Below are 22098 nucleotides of genomic sequence, written 5' to 3'. Positions count from 1 at the left end.
GTGAGACGGAGCCACAGGTGCGGGGAAGATGTGTTGCTGCGTGCATTGGTGATTGTATCTCGACCTTCCCTGCACTCTTGCTCGCTTCTAATTTGCTTTCGACTGGAGAGTATTGATAACTGACCATGATATCAGTCGTTCCTACGGTCATTTGTGCATCGGGTCTCCTGTCTTACGCCATCTCTTCGAAGTGCTAGAGGCTGTAGCTGCAAATCCTCGCTGCAGTCGGCTGGTTGTTGAAGGATGCAATCCCGTATCACCTAAGATGCGTTCCACGGGCTTTGCGACTCACGAACAGGGCCGTCAGCATGCCGGTCAGCAGTGTTCCTCCCAGACATTCACCCCGGCCCCATTCGGCTACGGACGCTTCCGGGTCCGACGCCCCATGCAAGCACGGAATCACACCTACCGAATAGTCCGTTTCTTATCCGCCAAGACATTGGGAGGCGTGGGGTCCGAATGCTGCATATGACTTAATATGCAGCCTCTGCTCTCTGTGAGCTGTGTACCTCGGTCGAAAGCCTCTGATCGAAAATGTCGCCTCTGTTGTTCGGCCAACCTCCCTTCCCCATCTCTCCCGATGGAGCCCTATCGCAGTTCAAGATCGATGTCCCGGACGATGAGGTTCAGAAACTGAAGACGCTTCTAGAGGTTCTTCCTATCCCGCGCCCGAACTGGGAGAACGGGCACAAAGACCAGTCTTGCGGTATTCCGAGGGATTGGTTGGTCGAGTCCGTCGACTATTGGCAGAACAAATACAACTGGTGAGCCCTTTTCTCCTTGTCTTCAGCTCTCTGTTCGTAGCAATCGTGGCCGGTGCTGACCGGAATTGAATGAGCAAGGCGGCAGCAGGAAGAAATCTTGAACAGCATTCCACAGTTCAAGGTTGAGGTGCAAGATGATGATGGGCAGAAGTACTCGGTCCACTTCGCTGCCCTCTTCTCAGAGAACAAAGATGCCATCCCAATCCACCTTAGCCACGGTTGGCCCGGTAAGTCCACCTTGCGATCCTTCCTATGCCTCTCCTCATGCATTGCTAGGATCCTTCATTGAGTTCATGCCCATCCTCCTGAAGCTCAAGGAACAATACGCTTCTTCTCCCGAGAAACTACCCTATCATGTGATTGTGCCTTCCATCATCGGCTTTGGCTTCTCTTCGCCGCCGCCGCTCGACAAGGATTTCATCATCAAGGACAATTGCCGCCTGTTCCACAAGGCCATGCTCGCGCTCGGCTTCGGCAAACGCGGCTACATCACGCAGGGCGGTGATCTGGGCGGTCCAATCGCGGAGACTCTGGCCGCCGTGTACGAACCGGCAAAGGGTCAGTATCCCTCTCCAATCACTTGCAGCTTGGCAACGGTTGCTGAATGAGAATTTGCATGGGAAACAGCTGCGCATCTCAACATCTACTTCATACCCTCCACGGCGGCGTCGGGCGAACCCGCGGACCCTTTGGAGAAAAAGGCCATCGAGAAGGGAAAAAAATTCCTCCAGACCGGAATGGCGTACGCCATGCTCCATGCGACGCGGCCCAGCACGGCCGGGCTCACGATCGGGAACAGCCCTGTAGCGTTGCTGACCTGGTAGGTGCCTCATCTGGCCACCAGCGAAGGCGGACATGGTACTGATTTTGTTACCACCAGGATCGGGGAGAAGATGCTGGAGTGGCCGGATCCGGCGCACGTACCTTCGCTGGACACCATCCTGACGAACGTGTCCATCTATTGGTTCACTGGTACCTTCCCGACCTCCATCTGGTGCTATCGAGCGGTTGGTGTTGACCCCGATCCATGTCGTTGAGAATCGGCTGTTAACCCGTTCATCATAGTTGCTCTCCGGTGCGCCTGAGACTGCGTATGAGCCCATCACCAACGGCAAACCCAAAGGGTTGTCGTGGTTTCCATACGAGATTGGGGCGGTGCCGAAGGAGTTCATCAGGAACGACAAGAACATCACGCACTTCTACGAACATGACGAGGTATGCCCGACTCGATTGCTCCAAAAGGCAAAAATCCAACGAGGATACTGATCATTGGTAGGGAGGTCACTTTGCTGCCCTCGAGGTACCCGATCTCCTCTGGGCAGATTTTGAGGACTTCATAGCCAAGGTGTGGAAGCAGTGAAGACGTGAAGGCGGTATAGCTGCAAGGAACCAGGTGGATCAAATTGCGTAAACAGGGTCTTCCAATATCTAAAGACCTCAGGCCACTCGTTTTGAATGACATGTCCAATTGACTGCGCCACCAGCGAAGGCCATTTGGCAAGATGCTCAGATCCTGGGCTTTCCGATAGGCTAGGTGTGTTCAACCAAGGTTCGCTTGAGGGTAGATGACGAGGGGTTTGAAACATACCTTGATCGGTTCTGGCTCCTCCAAGTACGACGCACACTTCAGGAGGACGACGTCCTTGGACGTCATGCGAGAATTGTACTTTTGCGCCCCGTGAAACTCGAACATGAGCTCCATGGGGAAGCCGTGCTCGAATGGCGCCGAGGCGTCAATCTCGTCGATCTCTGCTTCAGAGAGCACGACGTCCAGTGCCTCGATGTTGGCCTTGAGGTGTTCGATTGTACGGCCGCCGACAATGGGGAAGACGTAGGGGGTCTTGCCCATCACATACGCCAGGGCCTTTTAGACGGTCAGAAAGCATGGTCTCCGGGAGAGGCTGCGGCGGCACTCGACTTACGATGCTCGTTGGTAGCGTGCCCTTCTCCACGGCAAGCTTGTCGAGCACCTTGAAGACTTGCTTGTACTTGTCCGCTTGAACGAACAGTTTGCGCGCGTCTCCTGTGGCCGCAGCCGGAGCCTGGCCCCCTCCGGCCTCCTTCTTGAACTTGCCTTGGCCGAGAGCGCCGAATGGTGCGAGCGCCATGCCCTCGTGCCGAGCCATTGGGATGATGTCGCGCTCAAAGTCGCGGTCTGCGGCGCTCCACTTGCCTTGGTAAATGCAAAACGGCGTTAGGCCGTGGTCTCGAGCGTCTGTGTGTTCAAACGTCAGCCTATGGCCCTCAAGCCAGGGGGCCGATTGGGAGCTTGCATCTATTGGCCGAGCTGACAACCCAAGCGGGTAGGTCGCTGGCGCCAAGGTAGAAGATCTTCCCGGCTTGGACCAGATGGTGAAGGGACTGCATGACCTCTTCGATGCTGGTTGAGAAATCCCACCAGTGGACGTAGAACTGCGCAGTGTTAGCACAGCGTGTGCCGTGTGATCCCGCTTGAGCTACTGACGATGTCGATGTAGTTGGTCTTGAGGTTTCGGAGGCTGTTCTCGAGCGAGTGGTACATGCTCTTCCGGTGGTTACCCTGGTAGTTGTACCGGAGCTTTGCATCAGGCTTGTAGAACTGGGTGTACTTGGTCGCGAGGACCAGGTCGTCTCGGTTCTGCCGCAGATCCATCCATTCGCCTAGCCACTTCTCGCTTTCCTCCTCTTGGTAGCTGTTCGCCGTGTCGATGAAGTTGCCGCCGTTGTCCACGAAGAAATCCAGCATCTCAAAGGCCGTGTTTTTGCTGCACTCGCCGAGCATCGCCTGCGTTGAGGGGACTTAGTTCATGGCTTTTCCCCTCTCGACATGGTGAGCTTATGCTTACCTTCCTGCATCCTGTCAGTATTTACTACTACGCGCGTTGGCCCATGAATCGAGGCTTACCAGCTCTCACCAAAGTTCATAGCCCCAAGACAGAGCGGGGAAACCCTGACGCCCGCGCTTGGGCAGAGAATTCGAGGGTGACCAAGCCTGGTCGTTGGCTTCGGGGCAGGCATTGCGGACGCCATGACTTGAAATTCTCAAACGAGTGCGTCAAACGGTAGCTATGCAACGCAAGGGCTGAGTGTGGGCCCGTTGGTGGATAATGGCCCTACTTATATATATACTAGACGCTTGCGGATATACGTCTACACGAGTCCTCCCGAGAGCGGGATGGGCAGCTCCTCGGGTCGATGGAGCCGATTACGCGCTCCGAGACAGTAGATGCCTAAGCACCAATCGTACTCCATTCAGTGAGCGAATTCGTGGGGTCAGGAGATAAGAAATTGCGGGGACACTTCTTTTAAACGTCAGCATTGAGAACAAGCTGCCGGATACTAAAGCGACAACACTGCGGTGGTCTGGAATACCCCGCACGGCGCCCAACATCTGGAAAGGGTAGTTGCAGAGGATTTGAGTATCTGGGTCCCACCAAGGACGCTACACTCTTCTTACTTGGGTAGCCGAGCCCAATATCTGGCCGAATCGTGCGTCCAAGACTCACATCCACATCCGGACCTACTCACATAATCACAGTGATTGAATCTGCCTTTTCTGCTCTATGAATTGGATTCCATGTGGTTAACCGACGCCGCGTCAGCAACAACCCAGCATTTACAGCGGTTGAGGACACCCCGCAGGTGCTTGTGTCGGTACAAGTACCCAATGCGCTTTCTTGATGAAGATTGAGAGCCAGAAATCAGTGTCATATCCCAGACCCGATTCGCCCTTACGCCATTGACCTAGCCGCCCGTGTCCCTTTCCCACGAATAATTATAGAGTGCGATAAACGCGGTGAGGGAAGACGACGAGACGAAACGGAATCGACAGAAAAAGAAAGGATTGTGCTGGAAGCGAGGCGTATCATGAAGCAAGGAACAGCCCGGGGTATAGTAAAGCAACGAAATACAAGAGCGGAAAGGCGATCAGTTGATTGCGGTGTCGTTCAGAGCGACGCAGACGGCGCCACGGTGGTGGCCATTGTACTGGCGGATGATGGACTGTGAGCTCAGCTCCCACAGGCGGGCGTAGTGGTCGGAGCAGGCGGTGACGAGATAGGCCGAGTCGGCGCTAAAGGCGCAGTCCCAGACCCAGCGCTGGTGGCCGTGGAGCGTTGTCTCGAGCGGGAAGGCGCCAGGCTCGCGCTCGAGCGGCAGCTGCTCGGCGCCGGTGACATTGTGCGGCTGCGACGTGTCGACGGACCAGATGCGGGCGGTGTGGTCGGCGGAGCAGGTGGCCAGGTGGCGCACGTCGGGCGACAGTAAGACGCGGGTGATGTAGGTGTTGTGGGCAACAAAGCGGCAGACGGGGACCAGCGAGGTGATGTCGCGGTCCTGGATCATGCGCCAGACGTAGACATTGCCCGAGTTGTTGCCGGCGCACAGCATGGAGCCGTCACTAGCGACGGTGACGGAGGCGACAGCGACATCGTCCTCGGGGATCAGCTGGTGCGAGCACTTGTTCTCGCCCAGGTCCCAGATGCGCACATTGCCGCCGCGGTCGCAGCTGATGAGCTCGCCCTGGTTGGGGTGGATGACGACGTCGTTGACGGCAATGCCGCCGTGGCTGTAGTTGCGCTGGACGTTGCCGGTGCGCGTGTCCCAGATCTTGACGGTGCCGTCCTCGGAGCTGGTGACCATCCACTTGCCCTCGCAGTGGAAGGCGACGCCGGTGATGTTGGCCGTGTGGCCCTCGAACGTCAGCACGGCATTGGGGTTGCTGGACTTGATGTCGTAGAGCTTGACCGTATGGTGGCCGGCGGCGGCGAGGAACCGCTTGTCGGGCGAGATGCAGAGGCGGTTGACCTGCGAGTCGGGGTGGGGGATGGTGCGCGAGCAGATGCCTGACAGGGCCTCCCAGAAGCTACACGGCGGACGGTCAGCTCTGCGCGGGCGGCAGCAGTGCAGCAGCAGGAGGCTCACCGGATAGTGTGGTCATATCCGGCGGTGCACAGAATGACACTCATGGCGACGGCCCGGCGGAATCGAGGGGCGGGAGCGGGAGGCGGCCGGCGAGGTTGCGCGGTGCGGCGAGGGTTGACGCGACGGAGCAGGAGCGGCGGACAGCGGGTCGTGGTGGTGGGGCCCAAGAGAACTACTTAGGCAACCACCACCACGGCTTCCATGCCCGTTCTCCGTGCACATAACAATGCCCTCACCCACACGTCCAAAATAAATCCCGCCCACTTTGACGGGGAACGGAACGGACCCTTCCAGCAGGGTTTTCCCACAGAACCATTATTCGCTCTCGCCAAGTCGCCAAGTCCGGCTTCGCAGCATCGCCACTACGGGCGATTCGCACACGATATAACGTGCAACTTACACGTTATATTGTGCATTTTGCATGTTTTGACTTCTAAAAGATCAATTGAAATTCATGTTCTAGCTGTTTTGTGTAAATGCACGCTATTCGCGGTATCTTACCCGTTATAACGTGGGCAAATCGCCCGTAGTGATCATTTCTGTAGACTGGACATTTTGTGCATTCGGGTGTCTCTGCCGTAGCCCCATGTTCGAGCGTACTGAAGGGCTTGCGGCATCAGTAGCCGGTGCGGAGTGCTCGATTGCTGGGGTATGATGTTGTCGCGCCGCGGTTCTCCAGATGCCGCCCATGGTTCGATGCCCTCTCACTTCCACTTCCTCAATCCGTTCCATGGATCACCTGAAATCATGCATACCTTTCACTTTCGCCCAAGTGCCTCTGTGCTCTTCTACCTCCAGCTTGATCAGCCTCTTCCACCGTCACAATAACCCAACCGACACACACACACACACACAACCGGCACCAACTCACGATAACCCAACCAACACTCGACTCCAACACCCAACTCACTATCGTCCAAGTGCCTTTGTGCTCTTCTGCCTCCAGCTTGATCAACCTCTTCCACCGTCCTCATCAATCACACGATAACCAACCAACACTCACTCACAACCGGCACCATGGAAAACCACATCTACCCCTTCACCTCTGAAGTCTTCCCGGTGGAAGACCTGCAGGGCTCCGATGAGCAAGGCTTCGACGCCCAACCAGTTGCAGTCGAGCAATATTGGAACTCCCTTGGGCCAGCATATGGATATCCGATTGGCATGGACCCCCACTTCCAGCAGCCAGTTGCCCCGGCTCCATTCACCACGCCGATTTCCCCGTATCCGGCGTTTCTACCACCAGCCCACTACCAACCTGCGGCCCAGTCGCACCAGTCGAGCCACTTAATGCAGACGCAAGCGTTTCCACAAGGACTGCAGGCTCCTTGTAACAACGGCTTGAATAACCCGCAAGTTGACTTGGATACGGCTGCCGCGGAAATAGCTAGCAACCTCACTCCGGCCGATAGAGCGACCATCTCGGCTCAAGCGCAAAACCTTCCTCGAGAAATGCAAAATCGCATGGAGCAATCCCACCTTGACCCCGTCATGGTCTTCTGCCAGGCCAGAGCCAGAGCCAGGATAGGCTTACACAGGCCCAACACAGGCGCTTCCTGGCCAGGAGTCTCTCGGCGACAGCACCCGACAGTCGTGCCAAGACAGCCTTGCTCCGTTCAGGAGCGTCCAGAACCCGAAGCATTGGCCCCTGTCCCTCGGCTAGCAGGCTCTACCCATGAATCTCCCATCGTCGTTGAAGAGGACGCCGTCCCTACTGCAACAGTTTCCCAACCGGCACCCAGTTCAAACTCCAAGGCCGTCGAGGTGACACACCTCATGCATGTCGGATGCGACGTCCCAGCAGAGGGCGATCTCATCTACCACGCCTACAGTGGCATGCTGTGGATGCAGAATTTTGGCGACGACTTCCACTTCAACCGAAACGCGGGGTCTCACAGGTGGTTCGTCAACAAGGATGACCACACTGTCTACCATTGCATTAGGAGAAACGACGGCCTGAAGATGCAAGGGTGGTACCTTGAGGAAAAACTGAAGACCCTCGCGGAGGCCTCCGAAAACCTGGTCCGGGAAAAAGAGCAGAAAGCAGCGCTGCGTAACGAGGGAAGGAGGAAGGCAGCTGCGGAGAAGGCAGCCCGCAGAGAGGAAGAGAAGGTGAAGAAGGCAGCCCGTAAAGAGGAGGAGGAGATAAAGAAGGCAGCCCGCAAAGAGGAGGAGGAGACCCGGAAAAAGACCGTGCGAGAACAGGAGAAGAGGAAGAAGGCAGAAGCCAAAGCCACCGCGCCACAACACTCGAAACGCAAGGCCTCTGACTCCGATACCTTTCTTGTGGAGAGTGCTCCTCAAAAGAAGGCGTGTCAAGGCATCGATAAAGTCTCAGAGGCCTCTTTAGATGCGTTATTCGAAGGAGGAGAGGATGGCGAAGAGCCGGACGATGGAGGCTTGCTTTTGTCATGCATGGAACTTATCGAGGATGGCGAGGAGCCGGACGATGGAGGATTGCTTTTGTCATGCATGGAGCTTATCGAGGATGGAGACGCGGATGGTGCAGTCGAAGATGGAAACACGGAGGGTGCGGTCGAAGATGAGGGCACGACAGAGACTGAGGACATCCCGTACGAGTCAGAATCCGAGGAATCCGAGGAGGAATAAAGGCATGGAGGGAAATGCGGTGGGAGGGATTGGTGGCACCAATTTCCAGCACTCTTTCCTCTTTTCCACAAAAGGTTTGAGGTTTTAATGAGGCTGGCTGTATATAGACGAAGGTGGAGACTGTGTTCTGAGCGCGAGATACCCCAGCGTCGAAGGCGTACGATAACGTTGTAATGAGAACATGAATGCTTCTAACTACCTGAATCAGATGTGTGAGCAAGAGCCTGGGATAACAATCGAGTGCCTTCTCCCTTGCGGTGGCCCTCTATAGTACAGGATTCTATGTATAACACTTTGCCATCGCAGGTGACGGTGCCGATGGCAGGTACTGGTCGGCGTCTGTTGTCGACCCACCATGTGCCGGGTGGATGCGCTCCTGCCCGTGTGCCAGTTCCGATTCTCGCGGCATGGATGACGATCCTCTTCGACGCGGTGTCTTCAGGCAAGATCTTCGAGTAGAGAGCAGTGTCCCACAATTGGCCCACTACCCGCAAGGTGCGAACGATGCGATCGGCGGACCAAGTATGGAAGTCTACATGGCCATGCTCTTTCGTGAGCTTCGAAGCATGGCGGGGCTCAGACTCGGACTTTACGGCTGCACTCTTCAAAGGAGGGATGAAAGCGCGCTCCCTGAGGACTTGGACGAGCATGGCTCCTCCAATGGGACCCAAATGATCGACAAGGTGCTTGGGAGTGCAGTTGTCGACGTCCGGGATCCGAATGCCGGGGTGAGGAGTCTGGGCCAGCACGACGCCTTGGTCAAAATGCTTGGGATGCAGGGTCTGGACGCTGATGCCGGTGCTAGTGTCTCCGCGTAGCAGGGCATGGTGGATAGGCGCAGGGCCGTACAAATCGGGCAACATGGATGGATGAACATTCAGGCCGCCGTATGTGGCCTGGTTCAAGATGCGCGGCGGTACAAGGAGGCCGAAGGACACGGCGACAACCAGATCGAAAGGCGTGGGGGGAGTCCAGCCGGTGAAGGTGTCGATTTCGTGAGTGGGCAGGGCGAGCTCTTCAGCTGCGGCTTTGACGGGGACTGAGTATGTGAGCTCTGCAACTGCGGTACAACACATGCCGCGGCCCACCTTGGCGGATCTGCTTCAGGCCTCGGCCGGTGCGCTTGCCGGGCCTATGGACGACGTGGAGGGCATCGATGAGGCGTGGGTTGCTCACGTGCTCCTGGTGCAGAGCGCGCAGAGCGTGGATGCTGAAGTCGTCGGAGCCGCAGAAGAGCAGGCGCAGCGGCGTGGCGGCGGCGGAGGCGAAGGAGCGCCGCCAGCGGGCGCGCGCCACGAGGCGGCGGGGCACGGCGATGGCGGGCGGGAACATGGGCGGTGGTGTTGAGGGCAGCGGGCTCGGCTAAGCGTGCGGCGATCAGCGGGAATGGCATGCAGGGAAGCTGCAGCTGCCCTCTGAACCGCCGCTTTAGCTCTGCCTCTGTGCGGCTGGCCTGCCCGATCGATGGCTTCGTCTCTGTCCTCCTCCACCTCTCCCCGGCCTGCTGCGCACCCCGGCCCCCGTGCCCTCCGCCTTCGCAGCGTCGCAGAGCCGCAGAGCCGCAGAGCCGCAGTGTCGCAGAGTCGCCGCGCAGGCCATCACCATCAAGCTCCCGCCGCTTGACCGCCACCGCCGTCCTTGCCTCCTCCCACTCTGCCCTCCATGGCCGCCAGGGTGGTCCCCGCCCAGCTCGCCTTCCTTGCCATCTTCTGTCCTACTCTGGCCGCCAACGACGACGCCTTTCGCGACCAACTGGTCTTCTACCACTCCAACAAAGCCACTCGCCGCCATGACGATGATGAGAACGAGCGCCTGCGCCAGATCGGCCTGGCCCAGGGAATGATTGATTTCGCCAGGTACGCCCGCCGCCCAACCCCCCCGCCGCTTCTGTCTGATCGCTTCCAGGAGCTTCTCCGATGGCGAGCCCGTAGACCATGTCGACACCGAGAAGTCGCGCATCGTCATGCATGAGCTCGAGAAGGACTGGTGGGTCCTGGCTGTAATGTCGCGCCCTTTTTTGCCGCATGCGCTCCGCTCTAACGCGCTTCTAGTCAATCGACCTGACGCGTCTCCCTGTTGCCCCGAGCTCCTCCAACGACCCGCCGGCAATCGAGTACTCGGCCCGCGAAGTCGCTCCTCCTGAGCTTCTTTTGCGCCAACTGCTGCGCGCGCACTCCATATTCCGCCTGCATCATGGTCCGTCTCTTGCCGAGCTATACGTGCGCTTGCCCCGCCAGAAGTTCTGCAGCACTCTGGACCGGTTTTGGTCGCGTTTTGCCAAAGACTGGGATGTCCTACTGCACGGAAACCCAGCTTCCGATATCTACCCTGCAATGAAGCTTGCTGCTGGCGGAGAGCTAGGCATGGGAGTGGGCGAGGAAGAGTGGGGGAGTGGCGAGAGAGAGGTGTTTGAGGACTTTACAAACAGGACCGATGGCATGACGGACATGGTCGTCAGTCGCTTTGGCGAGCCACACCCTGCTAGTCGTCAAAATCAGTCGCCCGTGCCTGCCGATGACGAGGGACCATGGATGGGCGCTGGTCTCAGTCCAGAGCCAGCTGACGGCGTGATTTTCTCCGGCGTGGGCGCTATATCGCGCTCCTCGTTATGCGCCATCGCCAATTGGATGCAATGGCTGTATACGTATGGCGATCATGCCTATGGTGTCAAGGAAAACCCACACTCTGATCGCCGAAGACGGAGGCGTCGCGAACGCACCAGCAAGCCAACCAACCGGTTAGAATCACACAGGCGCACACCTTCTCAGAAGAGCACGAAAGGGGCCTCCTCGAGAACATCCAGCTCTTTACCACCCGGGATCCCGCGCCCCATCGTCACAGCAGTGGAGCAGTCCCTTGACCAGGCGTCTAATGCCGCGGAATCCAATCAAGAGCAAGAGCAGCCTGCAAACGAGCGAGAGAGGTCTGATGGTGATACTTGGATGAAGTATTTGACCTGGGGTTACGGAACTTCCTGGGGTGGGAACCAGCCCAAGTCCGAACAGCGCTTGTCAGGGCAGAGCACCAAGGGAAATGCCGAAGAGGATCAGGAAAAGACACATCAGGCATCCATGCGCCATGTAGACCCACAGCCTGATGTTGACCCCGCTGAAGAAGCCACGAAGGCTCAAATCAGGCGAGAGAATCAAGGGCACTTCCTGATCGGTCTTCAAGGGGAGCTTGAAGAAGTCGTCATGCATGACGATAACGACGCAGGCGCCGAGGAAGAAGGCAATCCCGGCACCAGCTGGGAAAGCCGCACGCTGCTGCGTACTTTGCATGTCAAGCTCCAGAAGCAGAAAGAGCAGTCAGATGGAGAGCAATCATCAGAAGATACTGTGTCACAGTCGCAGCCTCAATACGAAAGGTTGCGTATTGTGGTTTATGTTGTGAGTTAAATTGAGATGAAACTGGTATTGGCAATGGCTAACCTTTTCAACAGCATCGTCCATTCATTACAACAATGCTTTTCGAATCCCGCACCGCAACACTCTCTTATCCCGCATTCTACCGCCATCTCCACAGTTATCTGGCCCCTTTACACAAGCCTCTTACCATCAGTACCTCGCCTAATCGCGTTGCTGCACGCATCGCTGCATCTGCAAACCCATACTCCACTACCGCAGGCGGGTCAGGACCAAACACACAACCTATCTACGACCTCATCTATGATCCACTTCACCTGACCGTCCACAGCAGCATCCCGAATATTCCTGAGCCAGGAACAGCAGGCGCCGAAGGGCTCGGTACGGCCAATGGTGCGACGAATGGACCATGCTGGACCCGTGTCGAGGCATTGAATGTGCACTCACAAATTCTTGCTACCCTTGGAAGCGCCCGCCGGGTACCCAACGATATTGAGCGTACAGCCAAAACCAGCCGTGGGTGGTGGCTTGTATGGATGCGCCTCCCACCGTCCGAATCTGTGACAGACAGTATGGCAACACCCACTTCACCAGCTATTCCTGCCTCAGAGGGGAGATATCTATCAGGGAAACCATCTGCGTCCTCTTTAAAGCATCTCTCTCCGTCAAAATCGGGGCACGATCCTGAAGAGGAGGATTCCGTGTCCACGCAACTCCCGGTCAGTCACACGGTGACAGACTCGCGAAATATTCTCACGGCCACTCTCCGCGAAGCGCTCCTCGTGAGACGCTCACGCGAAGCGGGTCCGCCCAATATTCGTAACATTAGGCACGGCGGTGGAGCTAGCGGCAGTGGAAGCAGCCTTTGGCGTCTTGGTTTAGGAGGTGGTAGCAGCACGGCCGCTACGGGAGGCTCAACGGCTGGATGGGGTCCACGTGGCCTGGCTGAGGGTGTGGGCATTGATGCGAGAAAGTACATCGAGGGCCTCTTGAGTCTGAGTCGGTAGACAGACTATAACTTTGCCTTCGAATAACGGCACGGCTTGAGGGATCTCGAGCGGGTATTGACTGGGGAGAGTATTGAGAGTATGACAGTTCTGCGTTTGCGCAGCGTTCTTGGCATAGATCTAGTTTTCGCCAGGCCGTGGAGCGAAATACGCCTGAATGAACGTCTAGAGTATGGAATTGCAACTCGGTGCTTCACGCCCGCGGAATTTTATTATATCTTTACCACTGGTGCAACTATATCATCATCGGTGAAACGCCAATTAGTTTTTCTTTTTCCCAATGGTGCTGCTGGGCTTCTCCACCACCAACTACCTTGTCAATTGAATGCCAAGAGTAGCCGCTAAGCTTAGCAAGTGCTTGCTTTGAGGCCTCGTTTGCCCTGTTGCAGAAACATTCAGTCCATCTATATCTGTCTTACAGGAGTAAACCTATGGCTGGATGTTTCTGTGGTCTTATAATTCGCATATGTCCCGAGATATGCTTTGACTGCTGATTCGGAAAGAGAACGGCGTCCTGCACGGAGCACAAACGGGTCAATTCGGTTGCAGTCCACTGCGCTATTCGCGTCGCATATCGCTGATGAATGATATGGGGTTAGATTAGTCTCGGTTCTGAAGCAGATCTGTGGATCTGAGACCGGAGATTAGCTGACGAGCCGAGTGTTGAGGCCAAGCAGCGAATAGACGCTTTCATTTCCCAATGTCCCACGGTAGATAGTATATTTCCTTCTACGTGTGCAATGTAAGCTCATGTTCAGGATCTAGACGTAGGATTCGACATTGGGCGAATCTTTCGATTGTGGGCGTAGAAACTCGCGCATCGGAGAGGTCCCATGCACTCTTCTACAAACTGTTCATTATGCCACCACAACTGAGTGAGCACGGACTCGGGGAATGCGCTTTGAATTATATAACCCACATTTGAGCTGTTAGATTCGCCATTGTAGAGGCATCAAGGTGTCATACATGATGAACACATACTTGAAGCCTTGGCAAGTGATTGCACTCCCTTGTTCGGCCGTTTTCGGAAAGATGAGGACCATCAGTGGGCACGGCGATTTTAGGCTGGTCAGTTTAAGATAATGAAGCCAATTGGGAAGTCCCAACGTTTCCTCATACGCCAATGGTTTGCATGTGTTACTCTGCCGTTTGCAACGTGTTGATCTGAACCTCGCCATCCATAGAATGTCTGTGCCTTCCATTTCTTACCGAGCATTGAAAGCGAATGGACTAGTTGTTTACAAGTAGGGTCGAGCATTGGAAAGAGTGACTTTAACAAAACACATCGCCGAAACAAGCACGGTACAGGCTCTATTGTTGCACTTCGCTTAGGAAATAAACGCTACTCCGTGGTCAAGGCTTGCATTGTAGTGCCGACATGTCGTGATCATCGCAGACCTCCTAACGACTCGCAGCGAGACCAGCGGGTTTGGCGGGAAGGAGATCGTCAAGAAAACCGTTCCAGACCCTCTTGATGGTACCTTCAGTCCGGGCAACGCTTTTAGACGCAGCCGAAGTAGCGGCGCCGGCCAGGCCCTGGAAATCAATTGCAGAATTGTCCACGACGTCCGCCAGAGCAGAAGGAGCATGGAAGTACGTCGCGTCGGCCGATACAGTGCTGATCACCGGGCGCATAGGCTCTGGCTACAAAATAGTACATCAGTATCAGTCAGGTCCCCAATCAGGAGTGCAGTGGCTTACAGCTTCAATCTCCTCAATGATCTGGGCGCGAGGCGAGTTGAAGTTAACGTCGGGTAGCAGCGGCACCCGCGTGTTGAATGACTCAGATTCGATGCTGCTCTCGGGTAGATAGGCAAAGTCGATCGTGGAGCTGTCGTTGACCGTCTTCAGGGAGCGGCTGGTATTGAAATGGCGGGCCGGCTGAGCGGAAGCAGCAGGGGCGTCGGCGGTGGGACGCTTGTTGTTCTCGATGGCAGAGCTGAAGCCACGTGCCTGCAGCGAAGCGGCGGTCAGACGCTCGGTAAGCTGTACGAGTGCGTTAGCGGCTAGTGTGCATGGTCGAATGGCAGGGAGCACTGATATGGTGTGGTGGTACGGGAAGGGAGGGGTGGCTTACCTCAGACTTAGATCCGGCGGTGGGGAGCTGCCTCCGGGCACATTCCGCGCGTAGGCCGGCAACATCCTTGGGCAGATTGATGGCAGGACGCTCGGCGGTGAGCAGAGGGGACGGGAAGGTCGCGGGGCCGGTCATGTGCAGGCCGCGGGTCTGGCGGCTGCGGACGACCTGGCGGCTGTGGGCGGACAGGAACTTGAGGGCGCGCAAGGACGAAGCTCTGCTGGCAGACATTTTGGCGGGGGGAAGACGGCGACGGTCTCGGGCGGCAGGAATTAAAGGAAGAGCAGGAGCGGCAATGACTCGCAAGTGATGATGCAGCTGTTGAGAGACAGGCGGCGGTTGTTGAGGGGTCGGAGCGAGGGCCCGACGCTTGGGGGGCAGGCGCAATTTATATGGCGGCACCGAGCAGAGCGATTCACGAAGCACTCCCGGACAAGCTTATCAGGCCGTAGGAATGCGGGCGTGAGCTGCCACTGCCAGGCACAGCTTGTTGAGAGCTCACGGACAGCGGGAGTGGAGCTCTGGGCAGCCCGTGGCCAGTGCCCCGCTTTTCTGGACGCACACCTCCCACACCGCCCGCCGTCGCTGCGAATCGCCGTCCGTCGCCGGTCAGGTCTCCCCGCATGCGCGAGGGCTGATCGCACCATGCCTCCACCCAGCGAGCCTTCGCCTCACCCGACATCTCACCACGAGAGCAGCCGCGCGATGCCCTCTCCGCCATTGCTCACCGACGGCGGCCGTCGCCCCGGCTGCGCCAGCACCCCGGTGGCGCCAGCCCGCCGGATCCCCTCGCGCGTCGACAGCGTCGCAGGCTCGTCCACCCCGCGACTCTCGACGTGCGACCGCGCCCTGGCTGTGCGTTCAATATTCGATAGCGCGCGCGACTGCCACGGCGATAGGGGGCCCCCGGGGGCAAGCGCGCCATTTCTCTTTCGCGAGCGATCGTCACCAGCCGTTGCGCATGGGCTGCGCTACTCTGGAGCTGCGGGCCAGACGCCTGTCGTGCGGACGGTACGATGTAAGCGCAGTCGTGTATGTAGGCTCTAGGGCATGCTGACGAGTCGAGGGCCGAATGGGAAGCGTCGTTGGGCCTGGGGCGTTTCACGGCTGCAGCAATTCGCAAATGGGGGGGCTCGCCGCGCCTTAGTCAGCAGCCAAGGCCCGCACCCATCGCCTCGCAGCACCCGCGTGCCTGTAGATCGCTGTGTCGCGCTGCGCCAGACAACCCGCGCCGGCTCCCTCGTAGACGAGACGGGAGGCGGCCCTCGACGCCCAAGTGACGTCCGACCCTCCACTTCTCCTGCCTCTAAACCCCCCAGTGGCTGCAGACTTTTCCACCCGCCGCGTGTCCTCAGCATTCAAAAAGCGGCAGCCTGCGCTTTGAGCCCGACAGCACCGCTCGCAGCCGCTCGTTTTGCCCCGGAAACAGTCACTCGCAACCACCTCGCCTTTGTGTGTCTTCCGCGACTCCTCCACCGGGTCTGCTTAAGTGCGTTGCACTCGGTGCCGATGCTCCCTCGATTTCTCCAAATCTCCTAGCGATCCGCCATGGTCTCCTCCCGTTTCCTCGCAAGCTGCACTGCTGTCCTTTCCGCCTTGCCGCTGGCCTCCGCATTCTACCCTTATGCTTTCGACGCGAACCCCTTGCGTGCGCGCCAGCAGCCCGTCGCCGACACCGATGCCGCTCACTCCTTCGCCGTGCCCCTCCGCCGCACTCCCACCCGGCGTGACAACCAGTTCGACATCGTCACCGCCACAGAGCCAACCCAGACCGACAGCGTTGCTGTAGACACAGGCGGCAATGACTTCTCCTATTTCTCCACCCTGAAGTTCGGAAGCAGCGACACCGAGTACCATCTTCTCCTGGACTCGGGTGCGGCTAACACGTGGATTATGGGGTCCGAGTGTACTACCGACTCGTGCGCCAAGCACAACACCCTTGGCTCTGGCGACTCCAGCTCGCTCAAGGTGGGCACCTCTTATCTATCTATCAGCATCCACTGAGCTGACCAACCGTTCCTAGACCAGTGACAACACCTTCTCCATTGCCTATGGCACTGGCAACGTCAATGGCACCCTTGCAACCGACAAGATCCACATGTCCGATTTTTCCGTAGACCTGACATTCGGTCTTGCCGGCTTTGCGTCAACCGAGTTTTCCTCGTACCCCATCGATGGCATTCTCGGACTGGGTCGGGCCGACAAAACCGCCAATGACGTCACGGATGGTACCATCATGGACGCCCTTGCCCAAGCCTCCCTCATTCCAGCCAAGTTGTACGGCATCCATCTCTCGCGCAGCTCGGACGGGCTCGACGATGGCGAGCTTAACTTTGGCGCCCCCAACCCAGATCGCTATGATGGCGACCTCGCGTGGACCAGCACCCTTGAAAACGACCGTGGCTTTTGGGAGATCCCAGTTGCTGACGCTTCTTTCGACGGCACCTCGGCTGGCTTGGCCGATAGAACTGCCATCATCGACACCGGCACCTCTTACATACTGATCCCCGGCGATGATGCTGCCGCTTTGCACGCACTCATCCCCCAGTCGTCTCAAAACGGCGAAATATTCACCGTACCCTGCAGCACCACCAAGCCTTTGCAACTCAGTTTCGGCGACATCGCGTACAACATCTCAGCCAAGGACTATGTGGGCAGTAAAGTGAGTGGAAGTGACTGCCAAAGCAACATTGTCGGCCGCCGGACTTTCGGTGAGAAGCAATGGTTGGTTGGCGCCGTGTTCCTGAAGAACGTATACACCGTTTTCGACTATGACGATTCCCGAATCGGATTCGGCACCAAAACCAGTGGCTCTTCTCTAGCCGAAACTTCTGCCAGCCCGTCCTCTACTGCGTCAAAGAGCTCGAGTGCAAGCAGCTCTTCAGTTCCGACCAGTGGTCCCTTGGAGGGTTCGGGTTCGGGGTCGGGGTCGGAAGCATCCGGCTCTGGCTCCGCCACAGCTGCAGCATCGACTGCAACACAATCGTCCGCTGCCTCGGCTCCTGCCGTTAAAGACGGGCTCGGGCTGAACGCCAGAACCGGGGCACTGCCGCTGCTCATTGCCGTGCTTTATCTCGTGGTTGTGTTTTAGATTCGGGGAAGCAAAGGGGAAAGGCTGATAGGACCTCAGGGGTCCTGTACCACCCGCAAAAGGGAGTTCGGACGTCCTGCACTTCATTGTAGAAACTAGTTTGATAGAATACAAGGTTTATTACAGGTATCTTCTGACGCCGTCGCCACAAAGGGTCGAAGCTTTGAAGAATTGCCATTCAGGGCAATGCTGCGGCTGTTGCCGCATACTCGGCCAGGGAGCGGCGGCCACGCAGGGATCGTCGTCTGGTCAATCAGTATCGAGTATATTGCTAACTGGTCGATCGTCCGCCCATCCTGCTGGATCCCTGAGCACATCATGTTTGACGTTGCCTTGCAAACATGGAAGGCGTCAGGCACCGACGGTCGTGTACAGCCTCGAGGACTCCGCGGAGGCTGAGTAGGCGTCTGGATCGGTATATAGTGAGCCTGGATCAATACACGTTCCTGTGGCATTACAAGGCATTTCAAAGATCAGCTGTAGTCGGCTGCGAGATGGCTTGCACCATTCTGACCAGGCGGAGAATGAAGAAAACACCCATCGCTTCGACCCTCAAACTTGCACTGCGACGGCAAGTTCAGGAGAAAGAAGGATGCGGGAAGCTGTCTGCGCGAGGTGTGAATAAGGTTGTCTGGTATTGAGTGGCGCACGCGACTCGAGAGGTTCGGCCATGCTGCCGGATGCGTCAACGCGAGCCGGAGGTGGGGATTGGATCCTTTGCACTTTTTTTCAACGTTGATTCCACGGCGCGGGCGGGCTTGCGGCGGGATGGTGAGGCGAAGGGCGGTGGTGAAGCTCGGCGTTTCGCCTGCGCAGCCAGTCAACCTCATTTCTCTCCCCATGCTCGTCGCGCGCCTGCCTGCCCTCCTGCGCCGTCGCACAGCTCGACTCCCGACGAAGTCCTCGCGATGCTTTGGCTCGCTGGCTGACCGGCTGCAACGCCCGGGCGCTCAGGTGCACGCGTTCGTGTCGCGGTCGCGCGACCCGTACGTCAACCTGTCCATCGAACACTATCTGCTGCAGAAGTCGGCGCACGACTCGGTCGTGCTCTTCCTGTACACCAACCGCCCGTGTGTTGTCATCGGCCGCAACCAGAACCCGTGGCTGGAGGTCAGCCTGGGCCTGCTGCGGGGCGGCGCGGTCGACCTGGTGCGGCGACGCTCTGGGGGCGGCACCGTCTTCCACGACGAGGGCAACCTCAACTGGTCCGTCATCTCACCGCCCGCCGCCTTCACGCGCGACAAGCATGCCGAGATGGTGGTGCGCGCCTTGCGCCGGCTGGGAGTCGAGAGAGCCCGAGTCAACGAGCGCCACGACATTGTGCTGGACCAAGGCGCGCGCTCTGCCGCCGCCGTCGCCGCCGACGACACGCACCGTACGCCCTTTACCACGGATGCTCGACGCGCGCTGAAGGTTTCCGGCTCAGCCTACAAGCTCGTCCGCGGCAGGGCGCTGCACCACGGCACATGCCTGCTCTCGTCGCCCAACCTGGCCATCATCCCGCAGTACCTGCGTTCGCCGGCAAAGCCGTACATCAAGGCGTTCGGCGTCGAAAGCGTCAGCTCGCCCGTCAGCAACATCGGCATTGAAACCGAAGCCTTTGTCAGCGCGGTTCAGCACGAGTTCAGCCGCATGTACGGCGTTCCTTCCGGCGGCGCGGCGGCCATGGAGCTGGGCGACGAGCAGCTTCAGCTCCCGGAGCTGCGGAAAGGCTGCGACGAAATGAAGGTGCGTTTCAGACTCCACTTATGCTTGCCCTGTGCTAACGCCGGGCCAGACTCTTGACTGGACATATCTTCAAACGCCGAAATTCTCCTTCTCTGTGCCTGCCCAGGCCCAGGTTCCAGATGCGGTCCCGAGCGCTCTCCCTGCTGGTCTTCCCCCGTCGGTACGCTTTCCCATTCGCAACCACGAAGCTTTGCCCTCCCGAGCCCGCTTTTTGCTGTCACAGTTTCCATCCCGGCAGATGAAGTGTCATGAGCGCTAATTCACGTTCTAGACCAACGTAACTCTGAGCGTCCACGGTGGGGCCATCCACGAAGCATCCGTCACTCTGGGCCCGGCGTCACGTGCACCCACTGCTGCGCAGAGCGTCCTCCACGGACTCAAGCTTCATGAAATTGGGGACTGGAGGCCGTTGCTCCAAGAGATTAGCGGCAGGAACGATCCACATGCCGACATTGTTGCGGACTGGTTGTGCAAGACATTACCAAGTCCGCAACGCCAATGAAAGACGCTTTCGTGGACCCGAATATGTTTTTTGTGCTATAGTGCTCTTTGACTAATTGTAGGAGCCCATGGCCGTGCTGAAACCTTATTCGTGCTGGTGCCGCTGCGTGGATTCATCGACGTCAGGGTCAGTGTGGAGCTTTGAAGTAACAACGAAGCCGGCAACTACATCTCTGCCTTCTTACAAGCCCTCCCGTCAGGAGCTGAAGTGGTAACGTAATACAAACACCGGAGTCCGGGCACTCGACCCGACGTGATGAGCACGTTGCTCGTTCCACTCCCGCGTCAGGCCGCGCACCTCAGTCTCTGATGTACAGGGTACCCTACTGGCGACCCACGTACTTTTCCCCCGGCTCTCTGCTGATAGGTCTTTTCAGAAATAGCTCTCGCCGATCGATGAGAGTGGGCATACTTGCAGTAGTGTGCTCCGTCTCCTAGCTGCCCTCGAGCAGACTTTTTCCCATGGCAAATCACGCGTTGCTCAAGGTCGTGCCACGCCATCAATGACGATGGTCACAATTGGCACTCGAGATGCCGTGATGCAGTCGGGCCGTTGGGATCGGCGTTCACGCAATACTGTGCACTTCTGGGCTTTGTCCAAACTACAGTGCCTGCCCTTTAGCACAGTCAGACCGACGCGTGCCCCGCCAGGAGACGCAAACTTCCGATCTCTCGCCCCCGCCACCGTGTGATGGCCGGACATGAAGGTGTCTGTCCAGCAAAGGCTGCACGATGATGTGAGTTGCGCCTGATGATAGACCTCGTAGGACATGAAGGTGTCCATCTTCCCCGGATATGAAGCTCCAGGTCGCACGAGTAGGAGCGGATCTTCAGCCTACCAGCTGCATGTTGACGTTCGCCCTGTCAGCCGTTCGTGCGAGTATGGGAACCTTACCCAGCCAACGGGAGACGAGACGGCAAGGAAGATTTTTCCTGCACAGTCCTGCCATTGGTGCTTTGAATGTTTCCTCGGCGTGGAGAGACGAGAATTCGCTCTCTTTGTTTTCCGGGCCCCTCCTCCCTACAGCTCGGACAATGCGATAGATCATCATTCAGATGTTATTCGTCCACGTGGTTGCGATTTGGGAACGGCCATAGCACCGAATGTCCCAGCCTGACACAAGGGCGTGCAGTTATGCCCAGTTTCAGAGAAGTGGAGTCGAACACAGGCCCAGCTAAAAGGCCAAAAAGAATAAAAAATTGGCTCGGCATCGGATCGGCATCGGCATCGAAGACGGGGGCAATCATGCAGGTAAGGCAGCGGCGTTGGTCAGATCCGCGTGCCTTGGAAATCACTGCTGCTGTCGTGAGCAAGTGATGCCGACATATCACTTTCCCGCAACAACGCCGACGAAGATCCGCATGGTACGCAACGCAACATCACATACGTCAACCGGAAGGACGACTGGAAGGCTTGAGGCACCGGGCAAGGGTAAATGGGAAAACCCGCCCGATTCGCGATCATCAGGCAGGCAGGATCTACGCCGTGGGGGCGGGCGGTAGTGGAAGGCAAACGGCAGCCTGACGTCCATTGCGGCGGGCTTGACGAGTCCAGAACGCAGCAGCCACAAGAGGCCGCAACGGCTCTCCTCTTTGGGGCGCTCCGTCACATCACTGCCTCCCGTCCCGGGCCGCACAGACGCAAGTACCGTGGCGCCTTTCCGCAGCAGGAAAAATCCCATGTTGTCATTCTTCAACCTGCCTATAGGCTTGAAAGCTCCTGTGCAGCGGCGCCAGCGGCAGGCGGCGAAAGGTTGATGCACCGTCGTCCTGCAGGCCACGGATTGGCCGGGGTGGCCGGCTGGCCGGCGTTGCTTGTCGTGTTCGAGATGCAGTGCCAGCCAAGGACCATACATGTCATTCCGCGCTCCGGAGCCACCCCCGACAACTGCCACTCCGGCTTTCGGCGAATGAGCGCTGCAGTGGCTGGCGCTTTTGTTGGCGTTGAAAAAGCCTCTCGACTGGCTCCGCCACGCCCTCGGTTTGGCGCGCGCAAGCCCAGCCCCGTAAGCTGCGAGTTGTTGAGGCGGTGGCTTGCAGGAACGGTTGCGGG

General features: G+C 57.8%; 11 protein-coding genes across 11 annotated transcripts; 6 read left to right on the top strand and 5 right to left on the bottom strand.

The window, feature by feature from the left end:
- Nucleotides 1–534: 534 nt before the first annotated feature.
- On the top strand, nucleotides 535–2124 carry SLS55_002484 (uncharacterized protein; the record flags this gene model as incomplete). Its single annotated transcript, XM_066773966.1, has 7 exons — nucleotides 535–764; nucleotides 843–991; nucleotides 1041–1322; nucleotides 1392–1584; nucleotides 1645–1771; nucleotides 1830–1979; nucleotides 2041–2124. 7 exons carry the CDS (start codon nucleotides 535–537, stop codon nucleotides 2122–2124), a joined length of 1215 nt encoding a protein of 404 aa, XP_066636533.1.
- Nucleotides 2125–2304: 180 nt separating this feature from the next.
- SLS55_002483 (uncharacterized protein) lies at nucleotides 2305–2890 on the bottom strand (the record flags this gene model as incomplete). The annotated part of the gene is made up of 2 exons (XM_066773965.1): nucleotides 2305–2628; nucleotides 2687–2890. The coding sequence occupies 2 exons, from the start codon at nucleotides 2888–2890 to the stop codon at nucleotides 2305–2307; spliced, it is 528 nt and encodes a 175-aa protein (XP_066636532.1).
- A 118-nt stretch (nucleotides 2891–3008) lies between these two features.
- Nucleotides 3009–3525, bottom strand: SLS55_002482 (uncharacterized protein; the record flags this gene model as incomplete). Its single annotated transcript, XM_066773964.1, has 2 exons — nucleotides 3009–3176; nucleotides 3229–3525. The coding sequence occupies 2 exons, from the start codon at nucleotides 3523–3525 to the stop codon at nucleotides 3009–3011; spliced, it is 465 nt and encodes a 154-aa protein (XP_066636531.1).
- A 1145-nt stretch (nucleotides 3526–4670) lies between these two features.
- On the bottom strand, nucleotides 4671–5710 carry LST8 (TOR complex subunit lst8; the record flags this gene model as incomplete). The annotated part of the gene is made up of 2 exons (XM_066773963.1): nucleotides 4671–5607; nucleotides 5667–5710. 2 exons carry the CDS (start codon nucleotides 5708–5710, stop codon nucleotides 4671–4673), a joined length of 981 nt encoding a protein of 326 aa, XP_066636530.1.
- Nucleotides 5711–7442: 1732 nt separating this feature from the next.
- On the top strand, nucleotides 7443–8276 carry SLS55_002480 (uncharacterized protein; the record flags this gene model as incomplete). Its single annotated transcript, XM_066773962.1, has 2 exons — nucleotides 7443–7448; nucleotides 7473–8276. The coding sequence occupies 2 exons, from the start codon at nucleotides 7443–7445 to the stop codon at nucleotides 8274–8276; spliced, it is 810 nt and encodes a 269-aa protein (XP_066636529.1).
- Nucleotides 8277–8467: 191 nt separating this feature from the next.
- On the bottom strand, nucleotides 8468–9608 carry FMT1 (Methionyl-tRNA formyltransferase; the record flags this gene model as incomplete). Its single annotated transcript, XM_066773961.1, has 3 exons — nucleotides 8468–8471; nucleotides 8631–9315; nucleotides 9365–9608. The coding sequence occupies 3 exons, from the start codon at nucleotides 9606–9608 to the stop codon at nucleotides 8468–8470; spliced, it is 933 nt and encodes a 310-aa protein (XP_066636528.1).
- A 330-nt stretch (nucleotides 9609–9938) lies between these two features.
- SLS55_002478 (uncharacterized protein) lies at nucleotides 9939–10340 on the top strand (the record flags this gene model as incomplete). Its single annotated transcript, XM_066773960.1, has 3 exons — nucleotides 9939–10132; nucleotides 10182–10262; nucleotides 10328–10340. The coding sequence occupies 3 exons, from the start codon at nucleotides 9939–9941 to the stop codon at nucleotides 10338–10340; spliced, it is 288 nt and encodes a 95-aa protein (XP_066636527.1).
- Nucleotides 10341–10469: 129 nt separating this feature from the next.
- SLS55_002477 (uncharacterized protein) lies at nucleotides 10470–11674 on the top strand (the record flags this gene model as incomplete). Its single annotated transcript, XM_066773959.1, has 2 exons — nucleotides 10470–10476; nucleotides 10560–11674. The coding sequence occupies 2 exons, from the start codon at nucleotides 10470–10472 to the stop codon at nucleotides 11672–11674; spliced, it is 1122 nt and encodes a 373-aa protein (XP_066636526.1).
- A 2375-nt stretch (nucleotides 11675–14049) lies between these two features.
- SLS55_002476 (uncharacterized protein) lies at nucleotides 14050–14956 on the bottom strand (the record flags this gene model as incomplete). The annotated part of the gene is made up of 3 exons (XM_066773958.1): nucleotides 14050–14292; nucleotides 14350–14634; nucleotides 14726–14956. 3 exons carry the CDS (start codon nucleotides 14954–14956, stop codon nucleotides 14050–14052), a joined length of 759 nt encoding a protein of 252 aa, XP_066636525.1.
- A 1317-nt stretch (nucleotides 14957–16273) lies between these two features.
- On the top strand, nucleotides 16274–17816 carry SLS55_002475 (uncharacterized protein; the record flags this gene model as incomplete). Its single annotated transcript, XM_066773957.1, has 2 exons — nucleotides 16274–16693; nucleotides 16749–17816. The coding sequence occupies 2 exons, from the start codon at nucleotides 16274–16276 to the stop codon at nucleotides 17814–17816; spliced, it is 1488 nt and encodes a 495-aa protein (XP_066636524.1).
- Nucleotides 17817–18656: 840 nt separating this feature from the next.
- SLS55_002474 (uncharacterized protein) lies at nucleotides 18657–20046 on the top strand (the record flags this gene model as incomplete). Its single annotated transcript, XM_066773956.1, has 3 exons — nucleotides 18657–19544; nucleotides 19594–19704; nucleotides 19816–20046. The coding sequence occupies 3 exons, from the start codon at nucleotides 18657–18659 to the stop codon at nucleotides 20044–20046; spliced, it is 1230 nt and encodes a 409-aa protein (XP_066636523.1).
- Between the last annotated feature and the right edge of the window lie 2052 nt (nucleotides 20047–22098).

The sequence above is a fragment of the Diplodia seriata genome (assembly GCF_021436955.1).
Source record: "Diplodia seriata strain FDS-637 chromosome Unknown scaffold_2, whole genome shotgun sequence".
Lineage (NCBI taxonomy): Eukaryota > Fungi > Ascomycota > Dothideomycetes > Botryosphaeriales > Botryosphaeriaceae > Diplodia > Diplodia seriata.
This window is presented reverse-complemented; position numbering and strand designations above follow the sequence as displayed.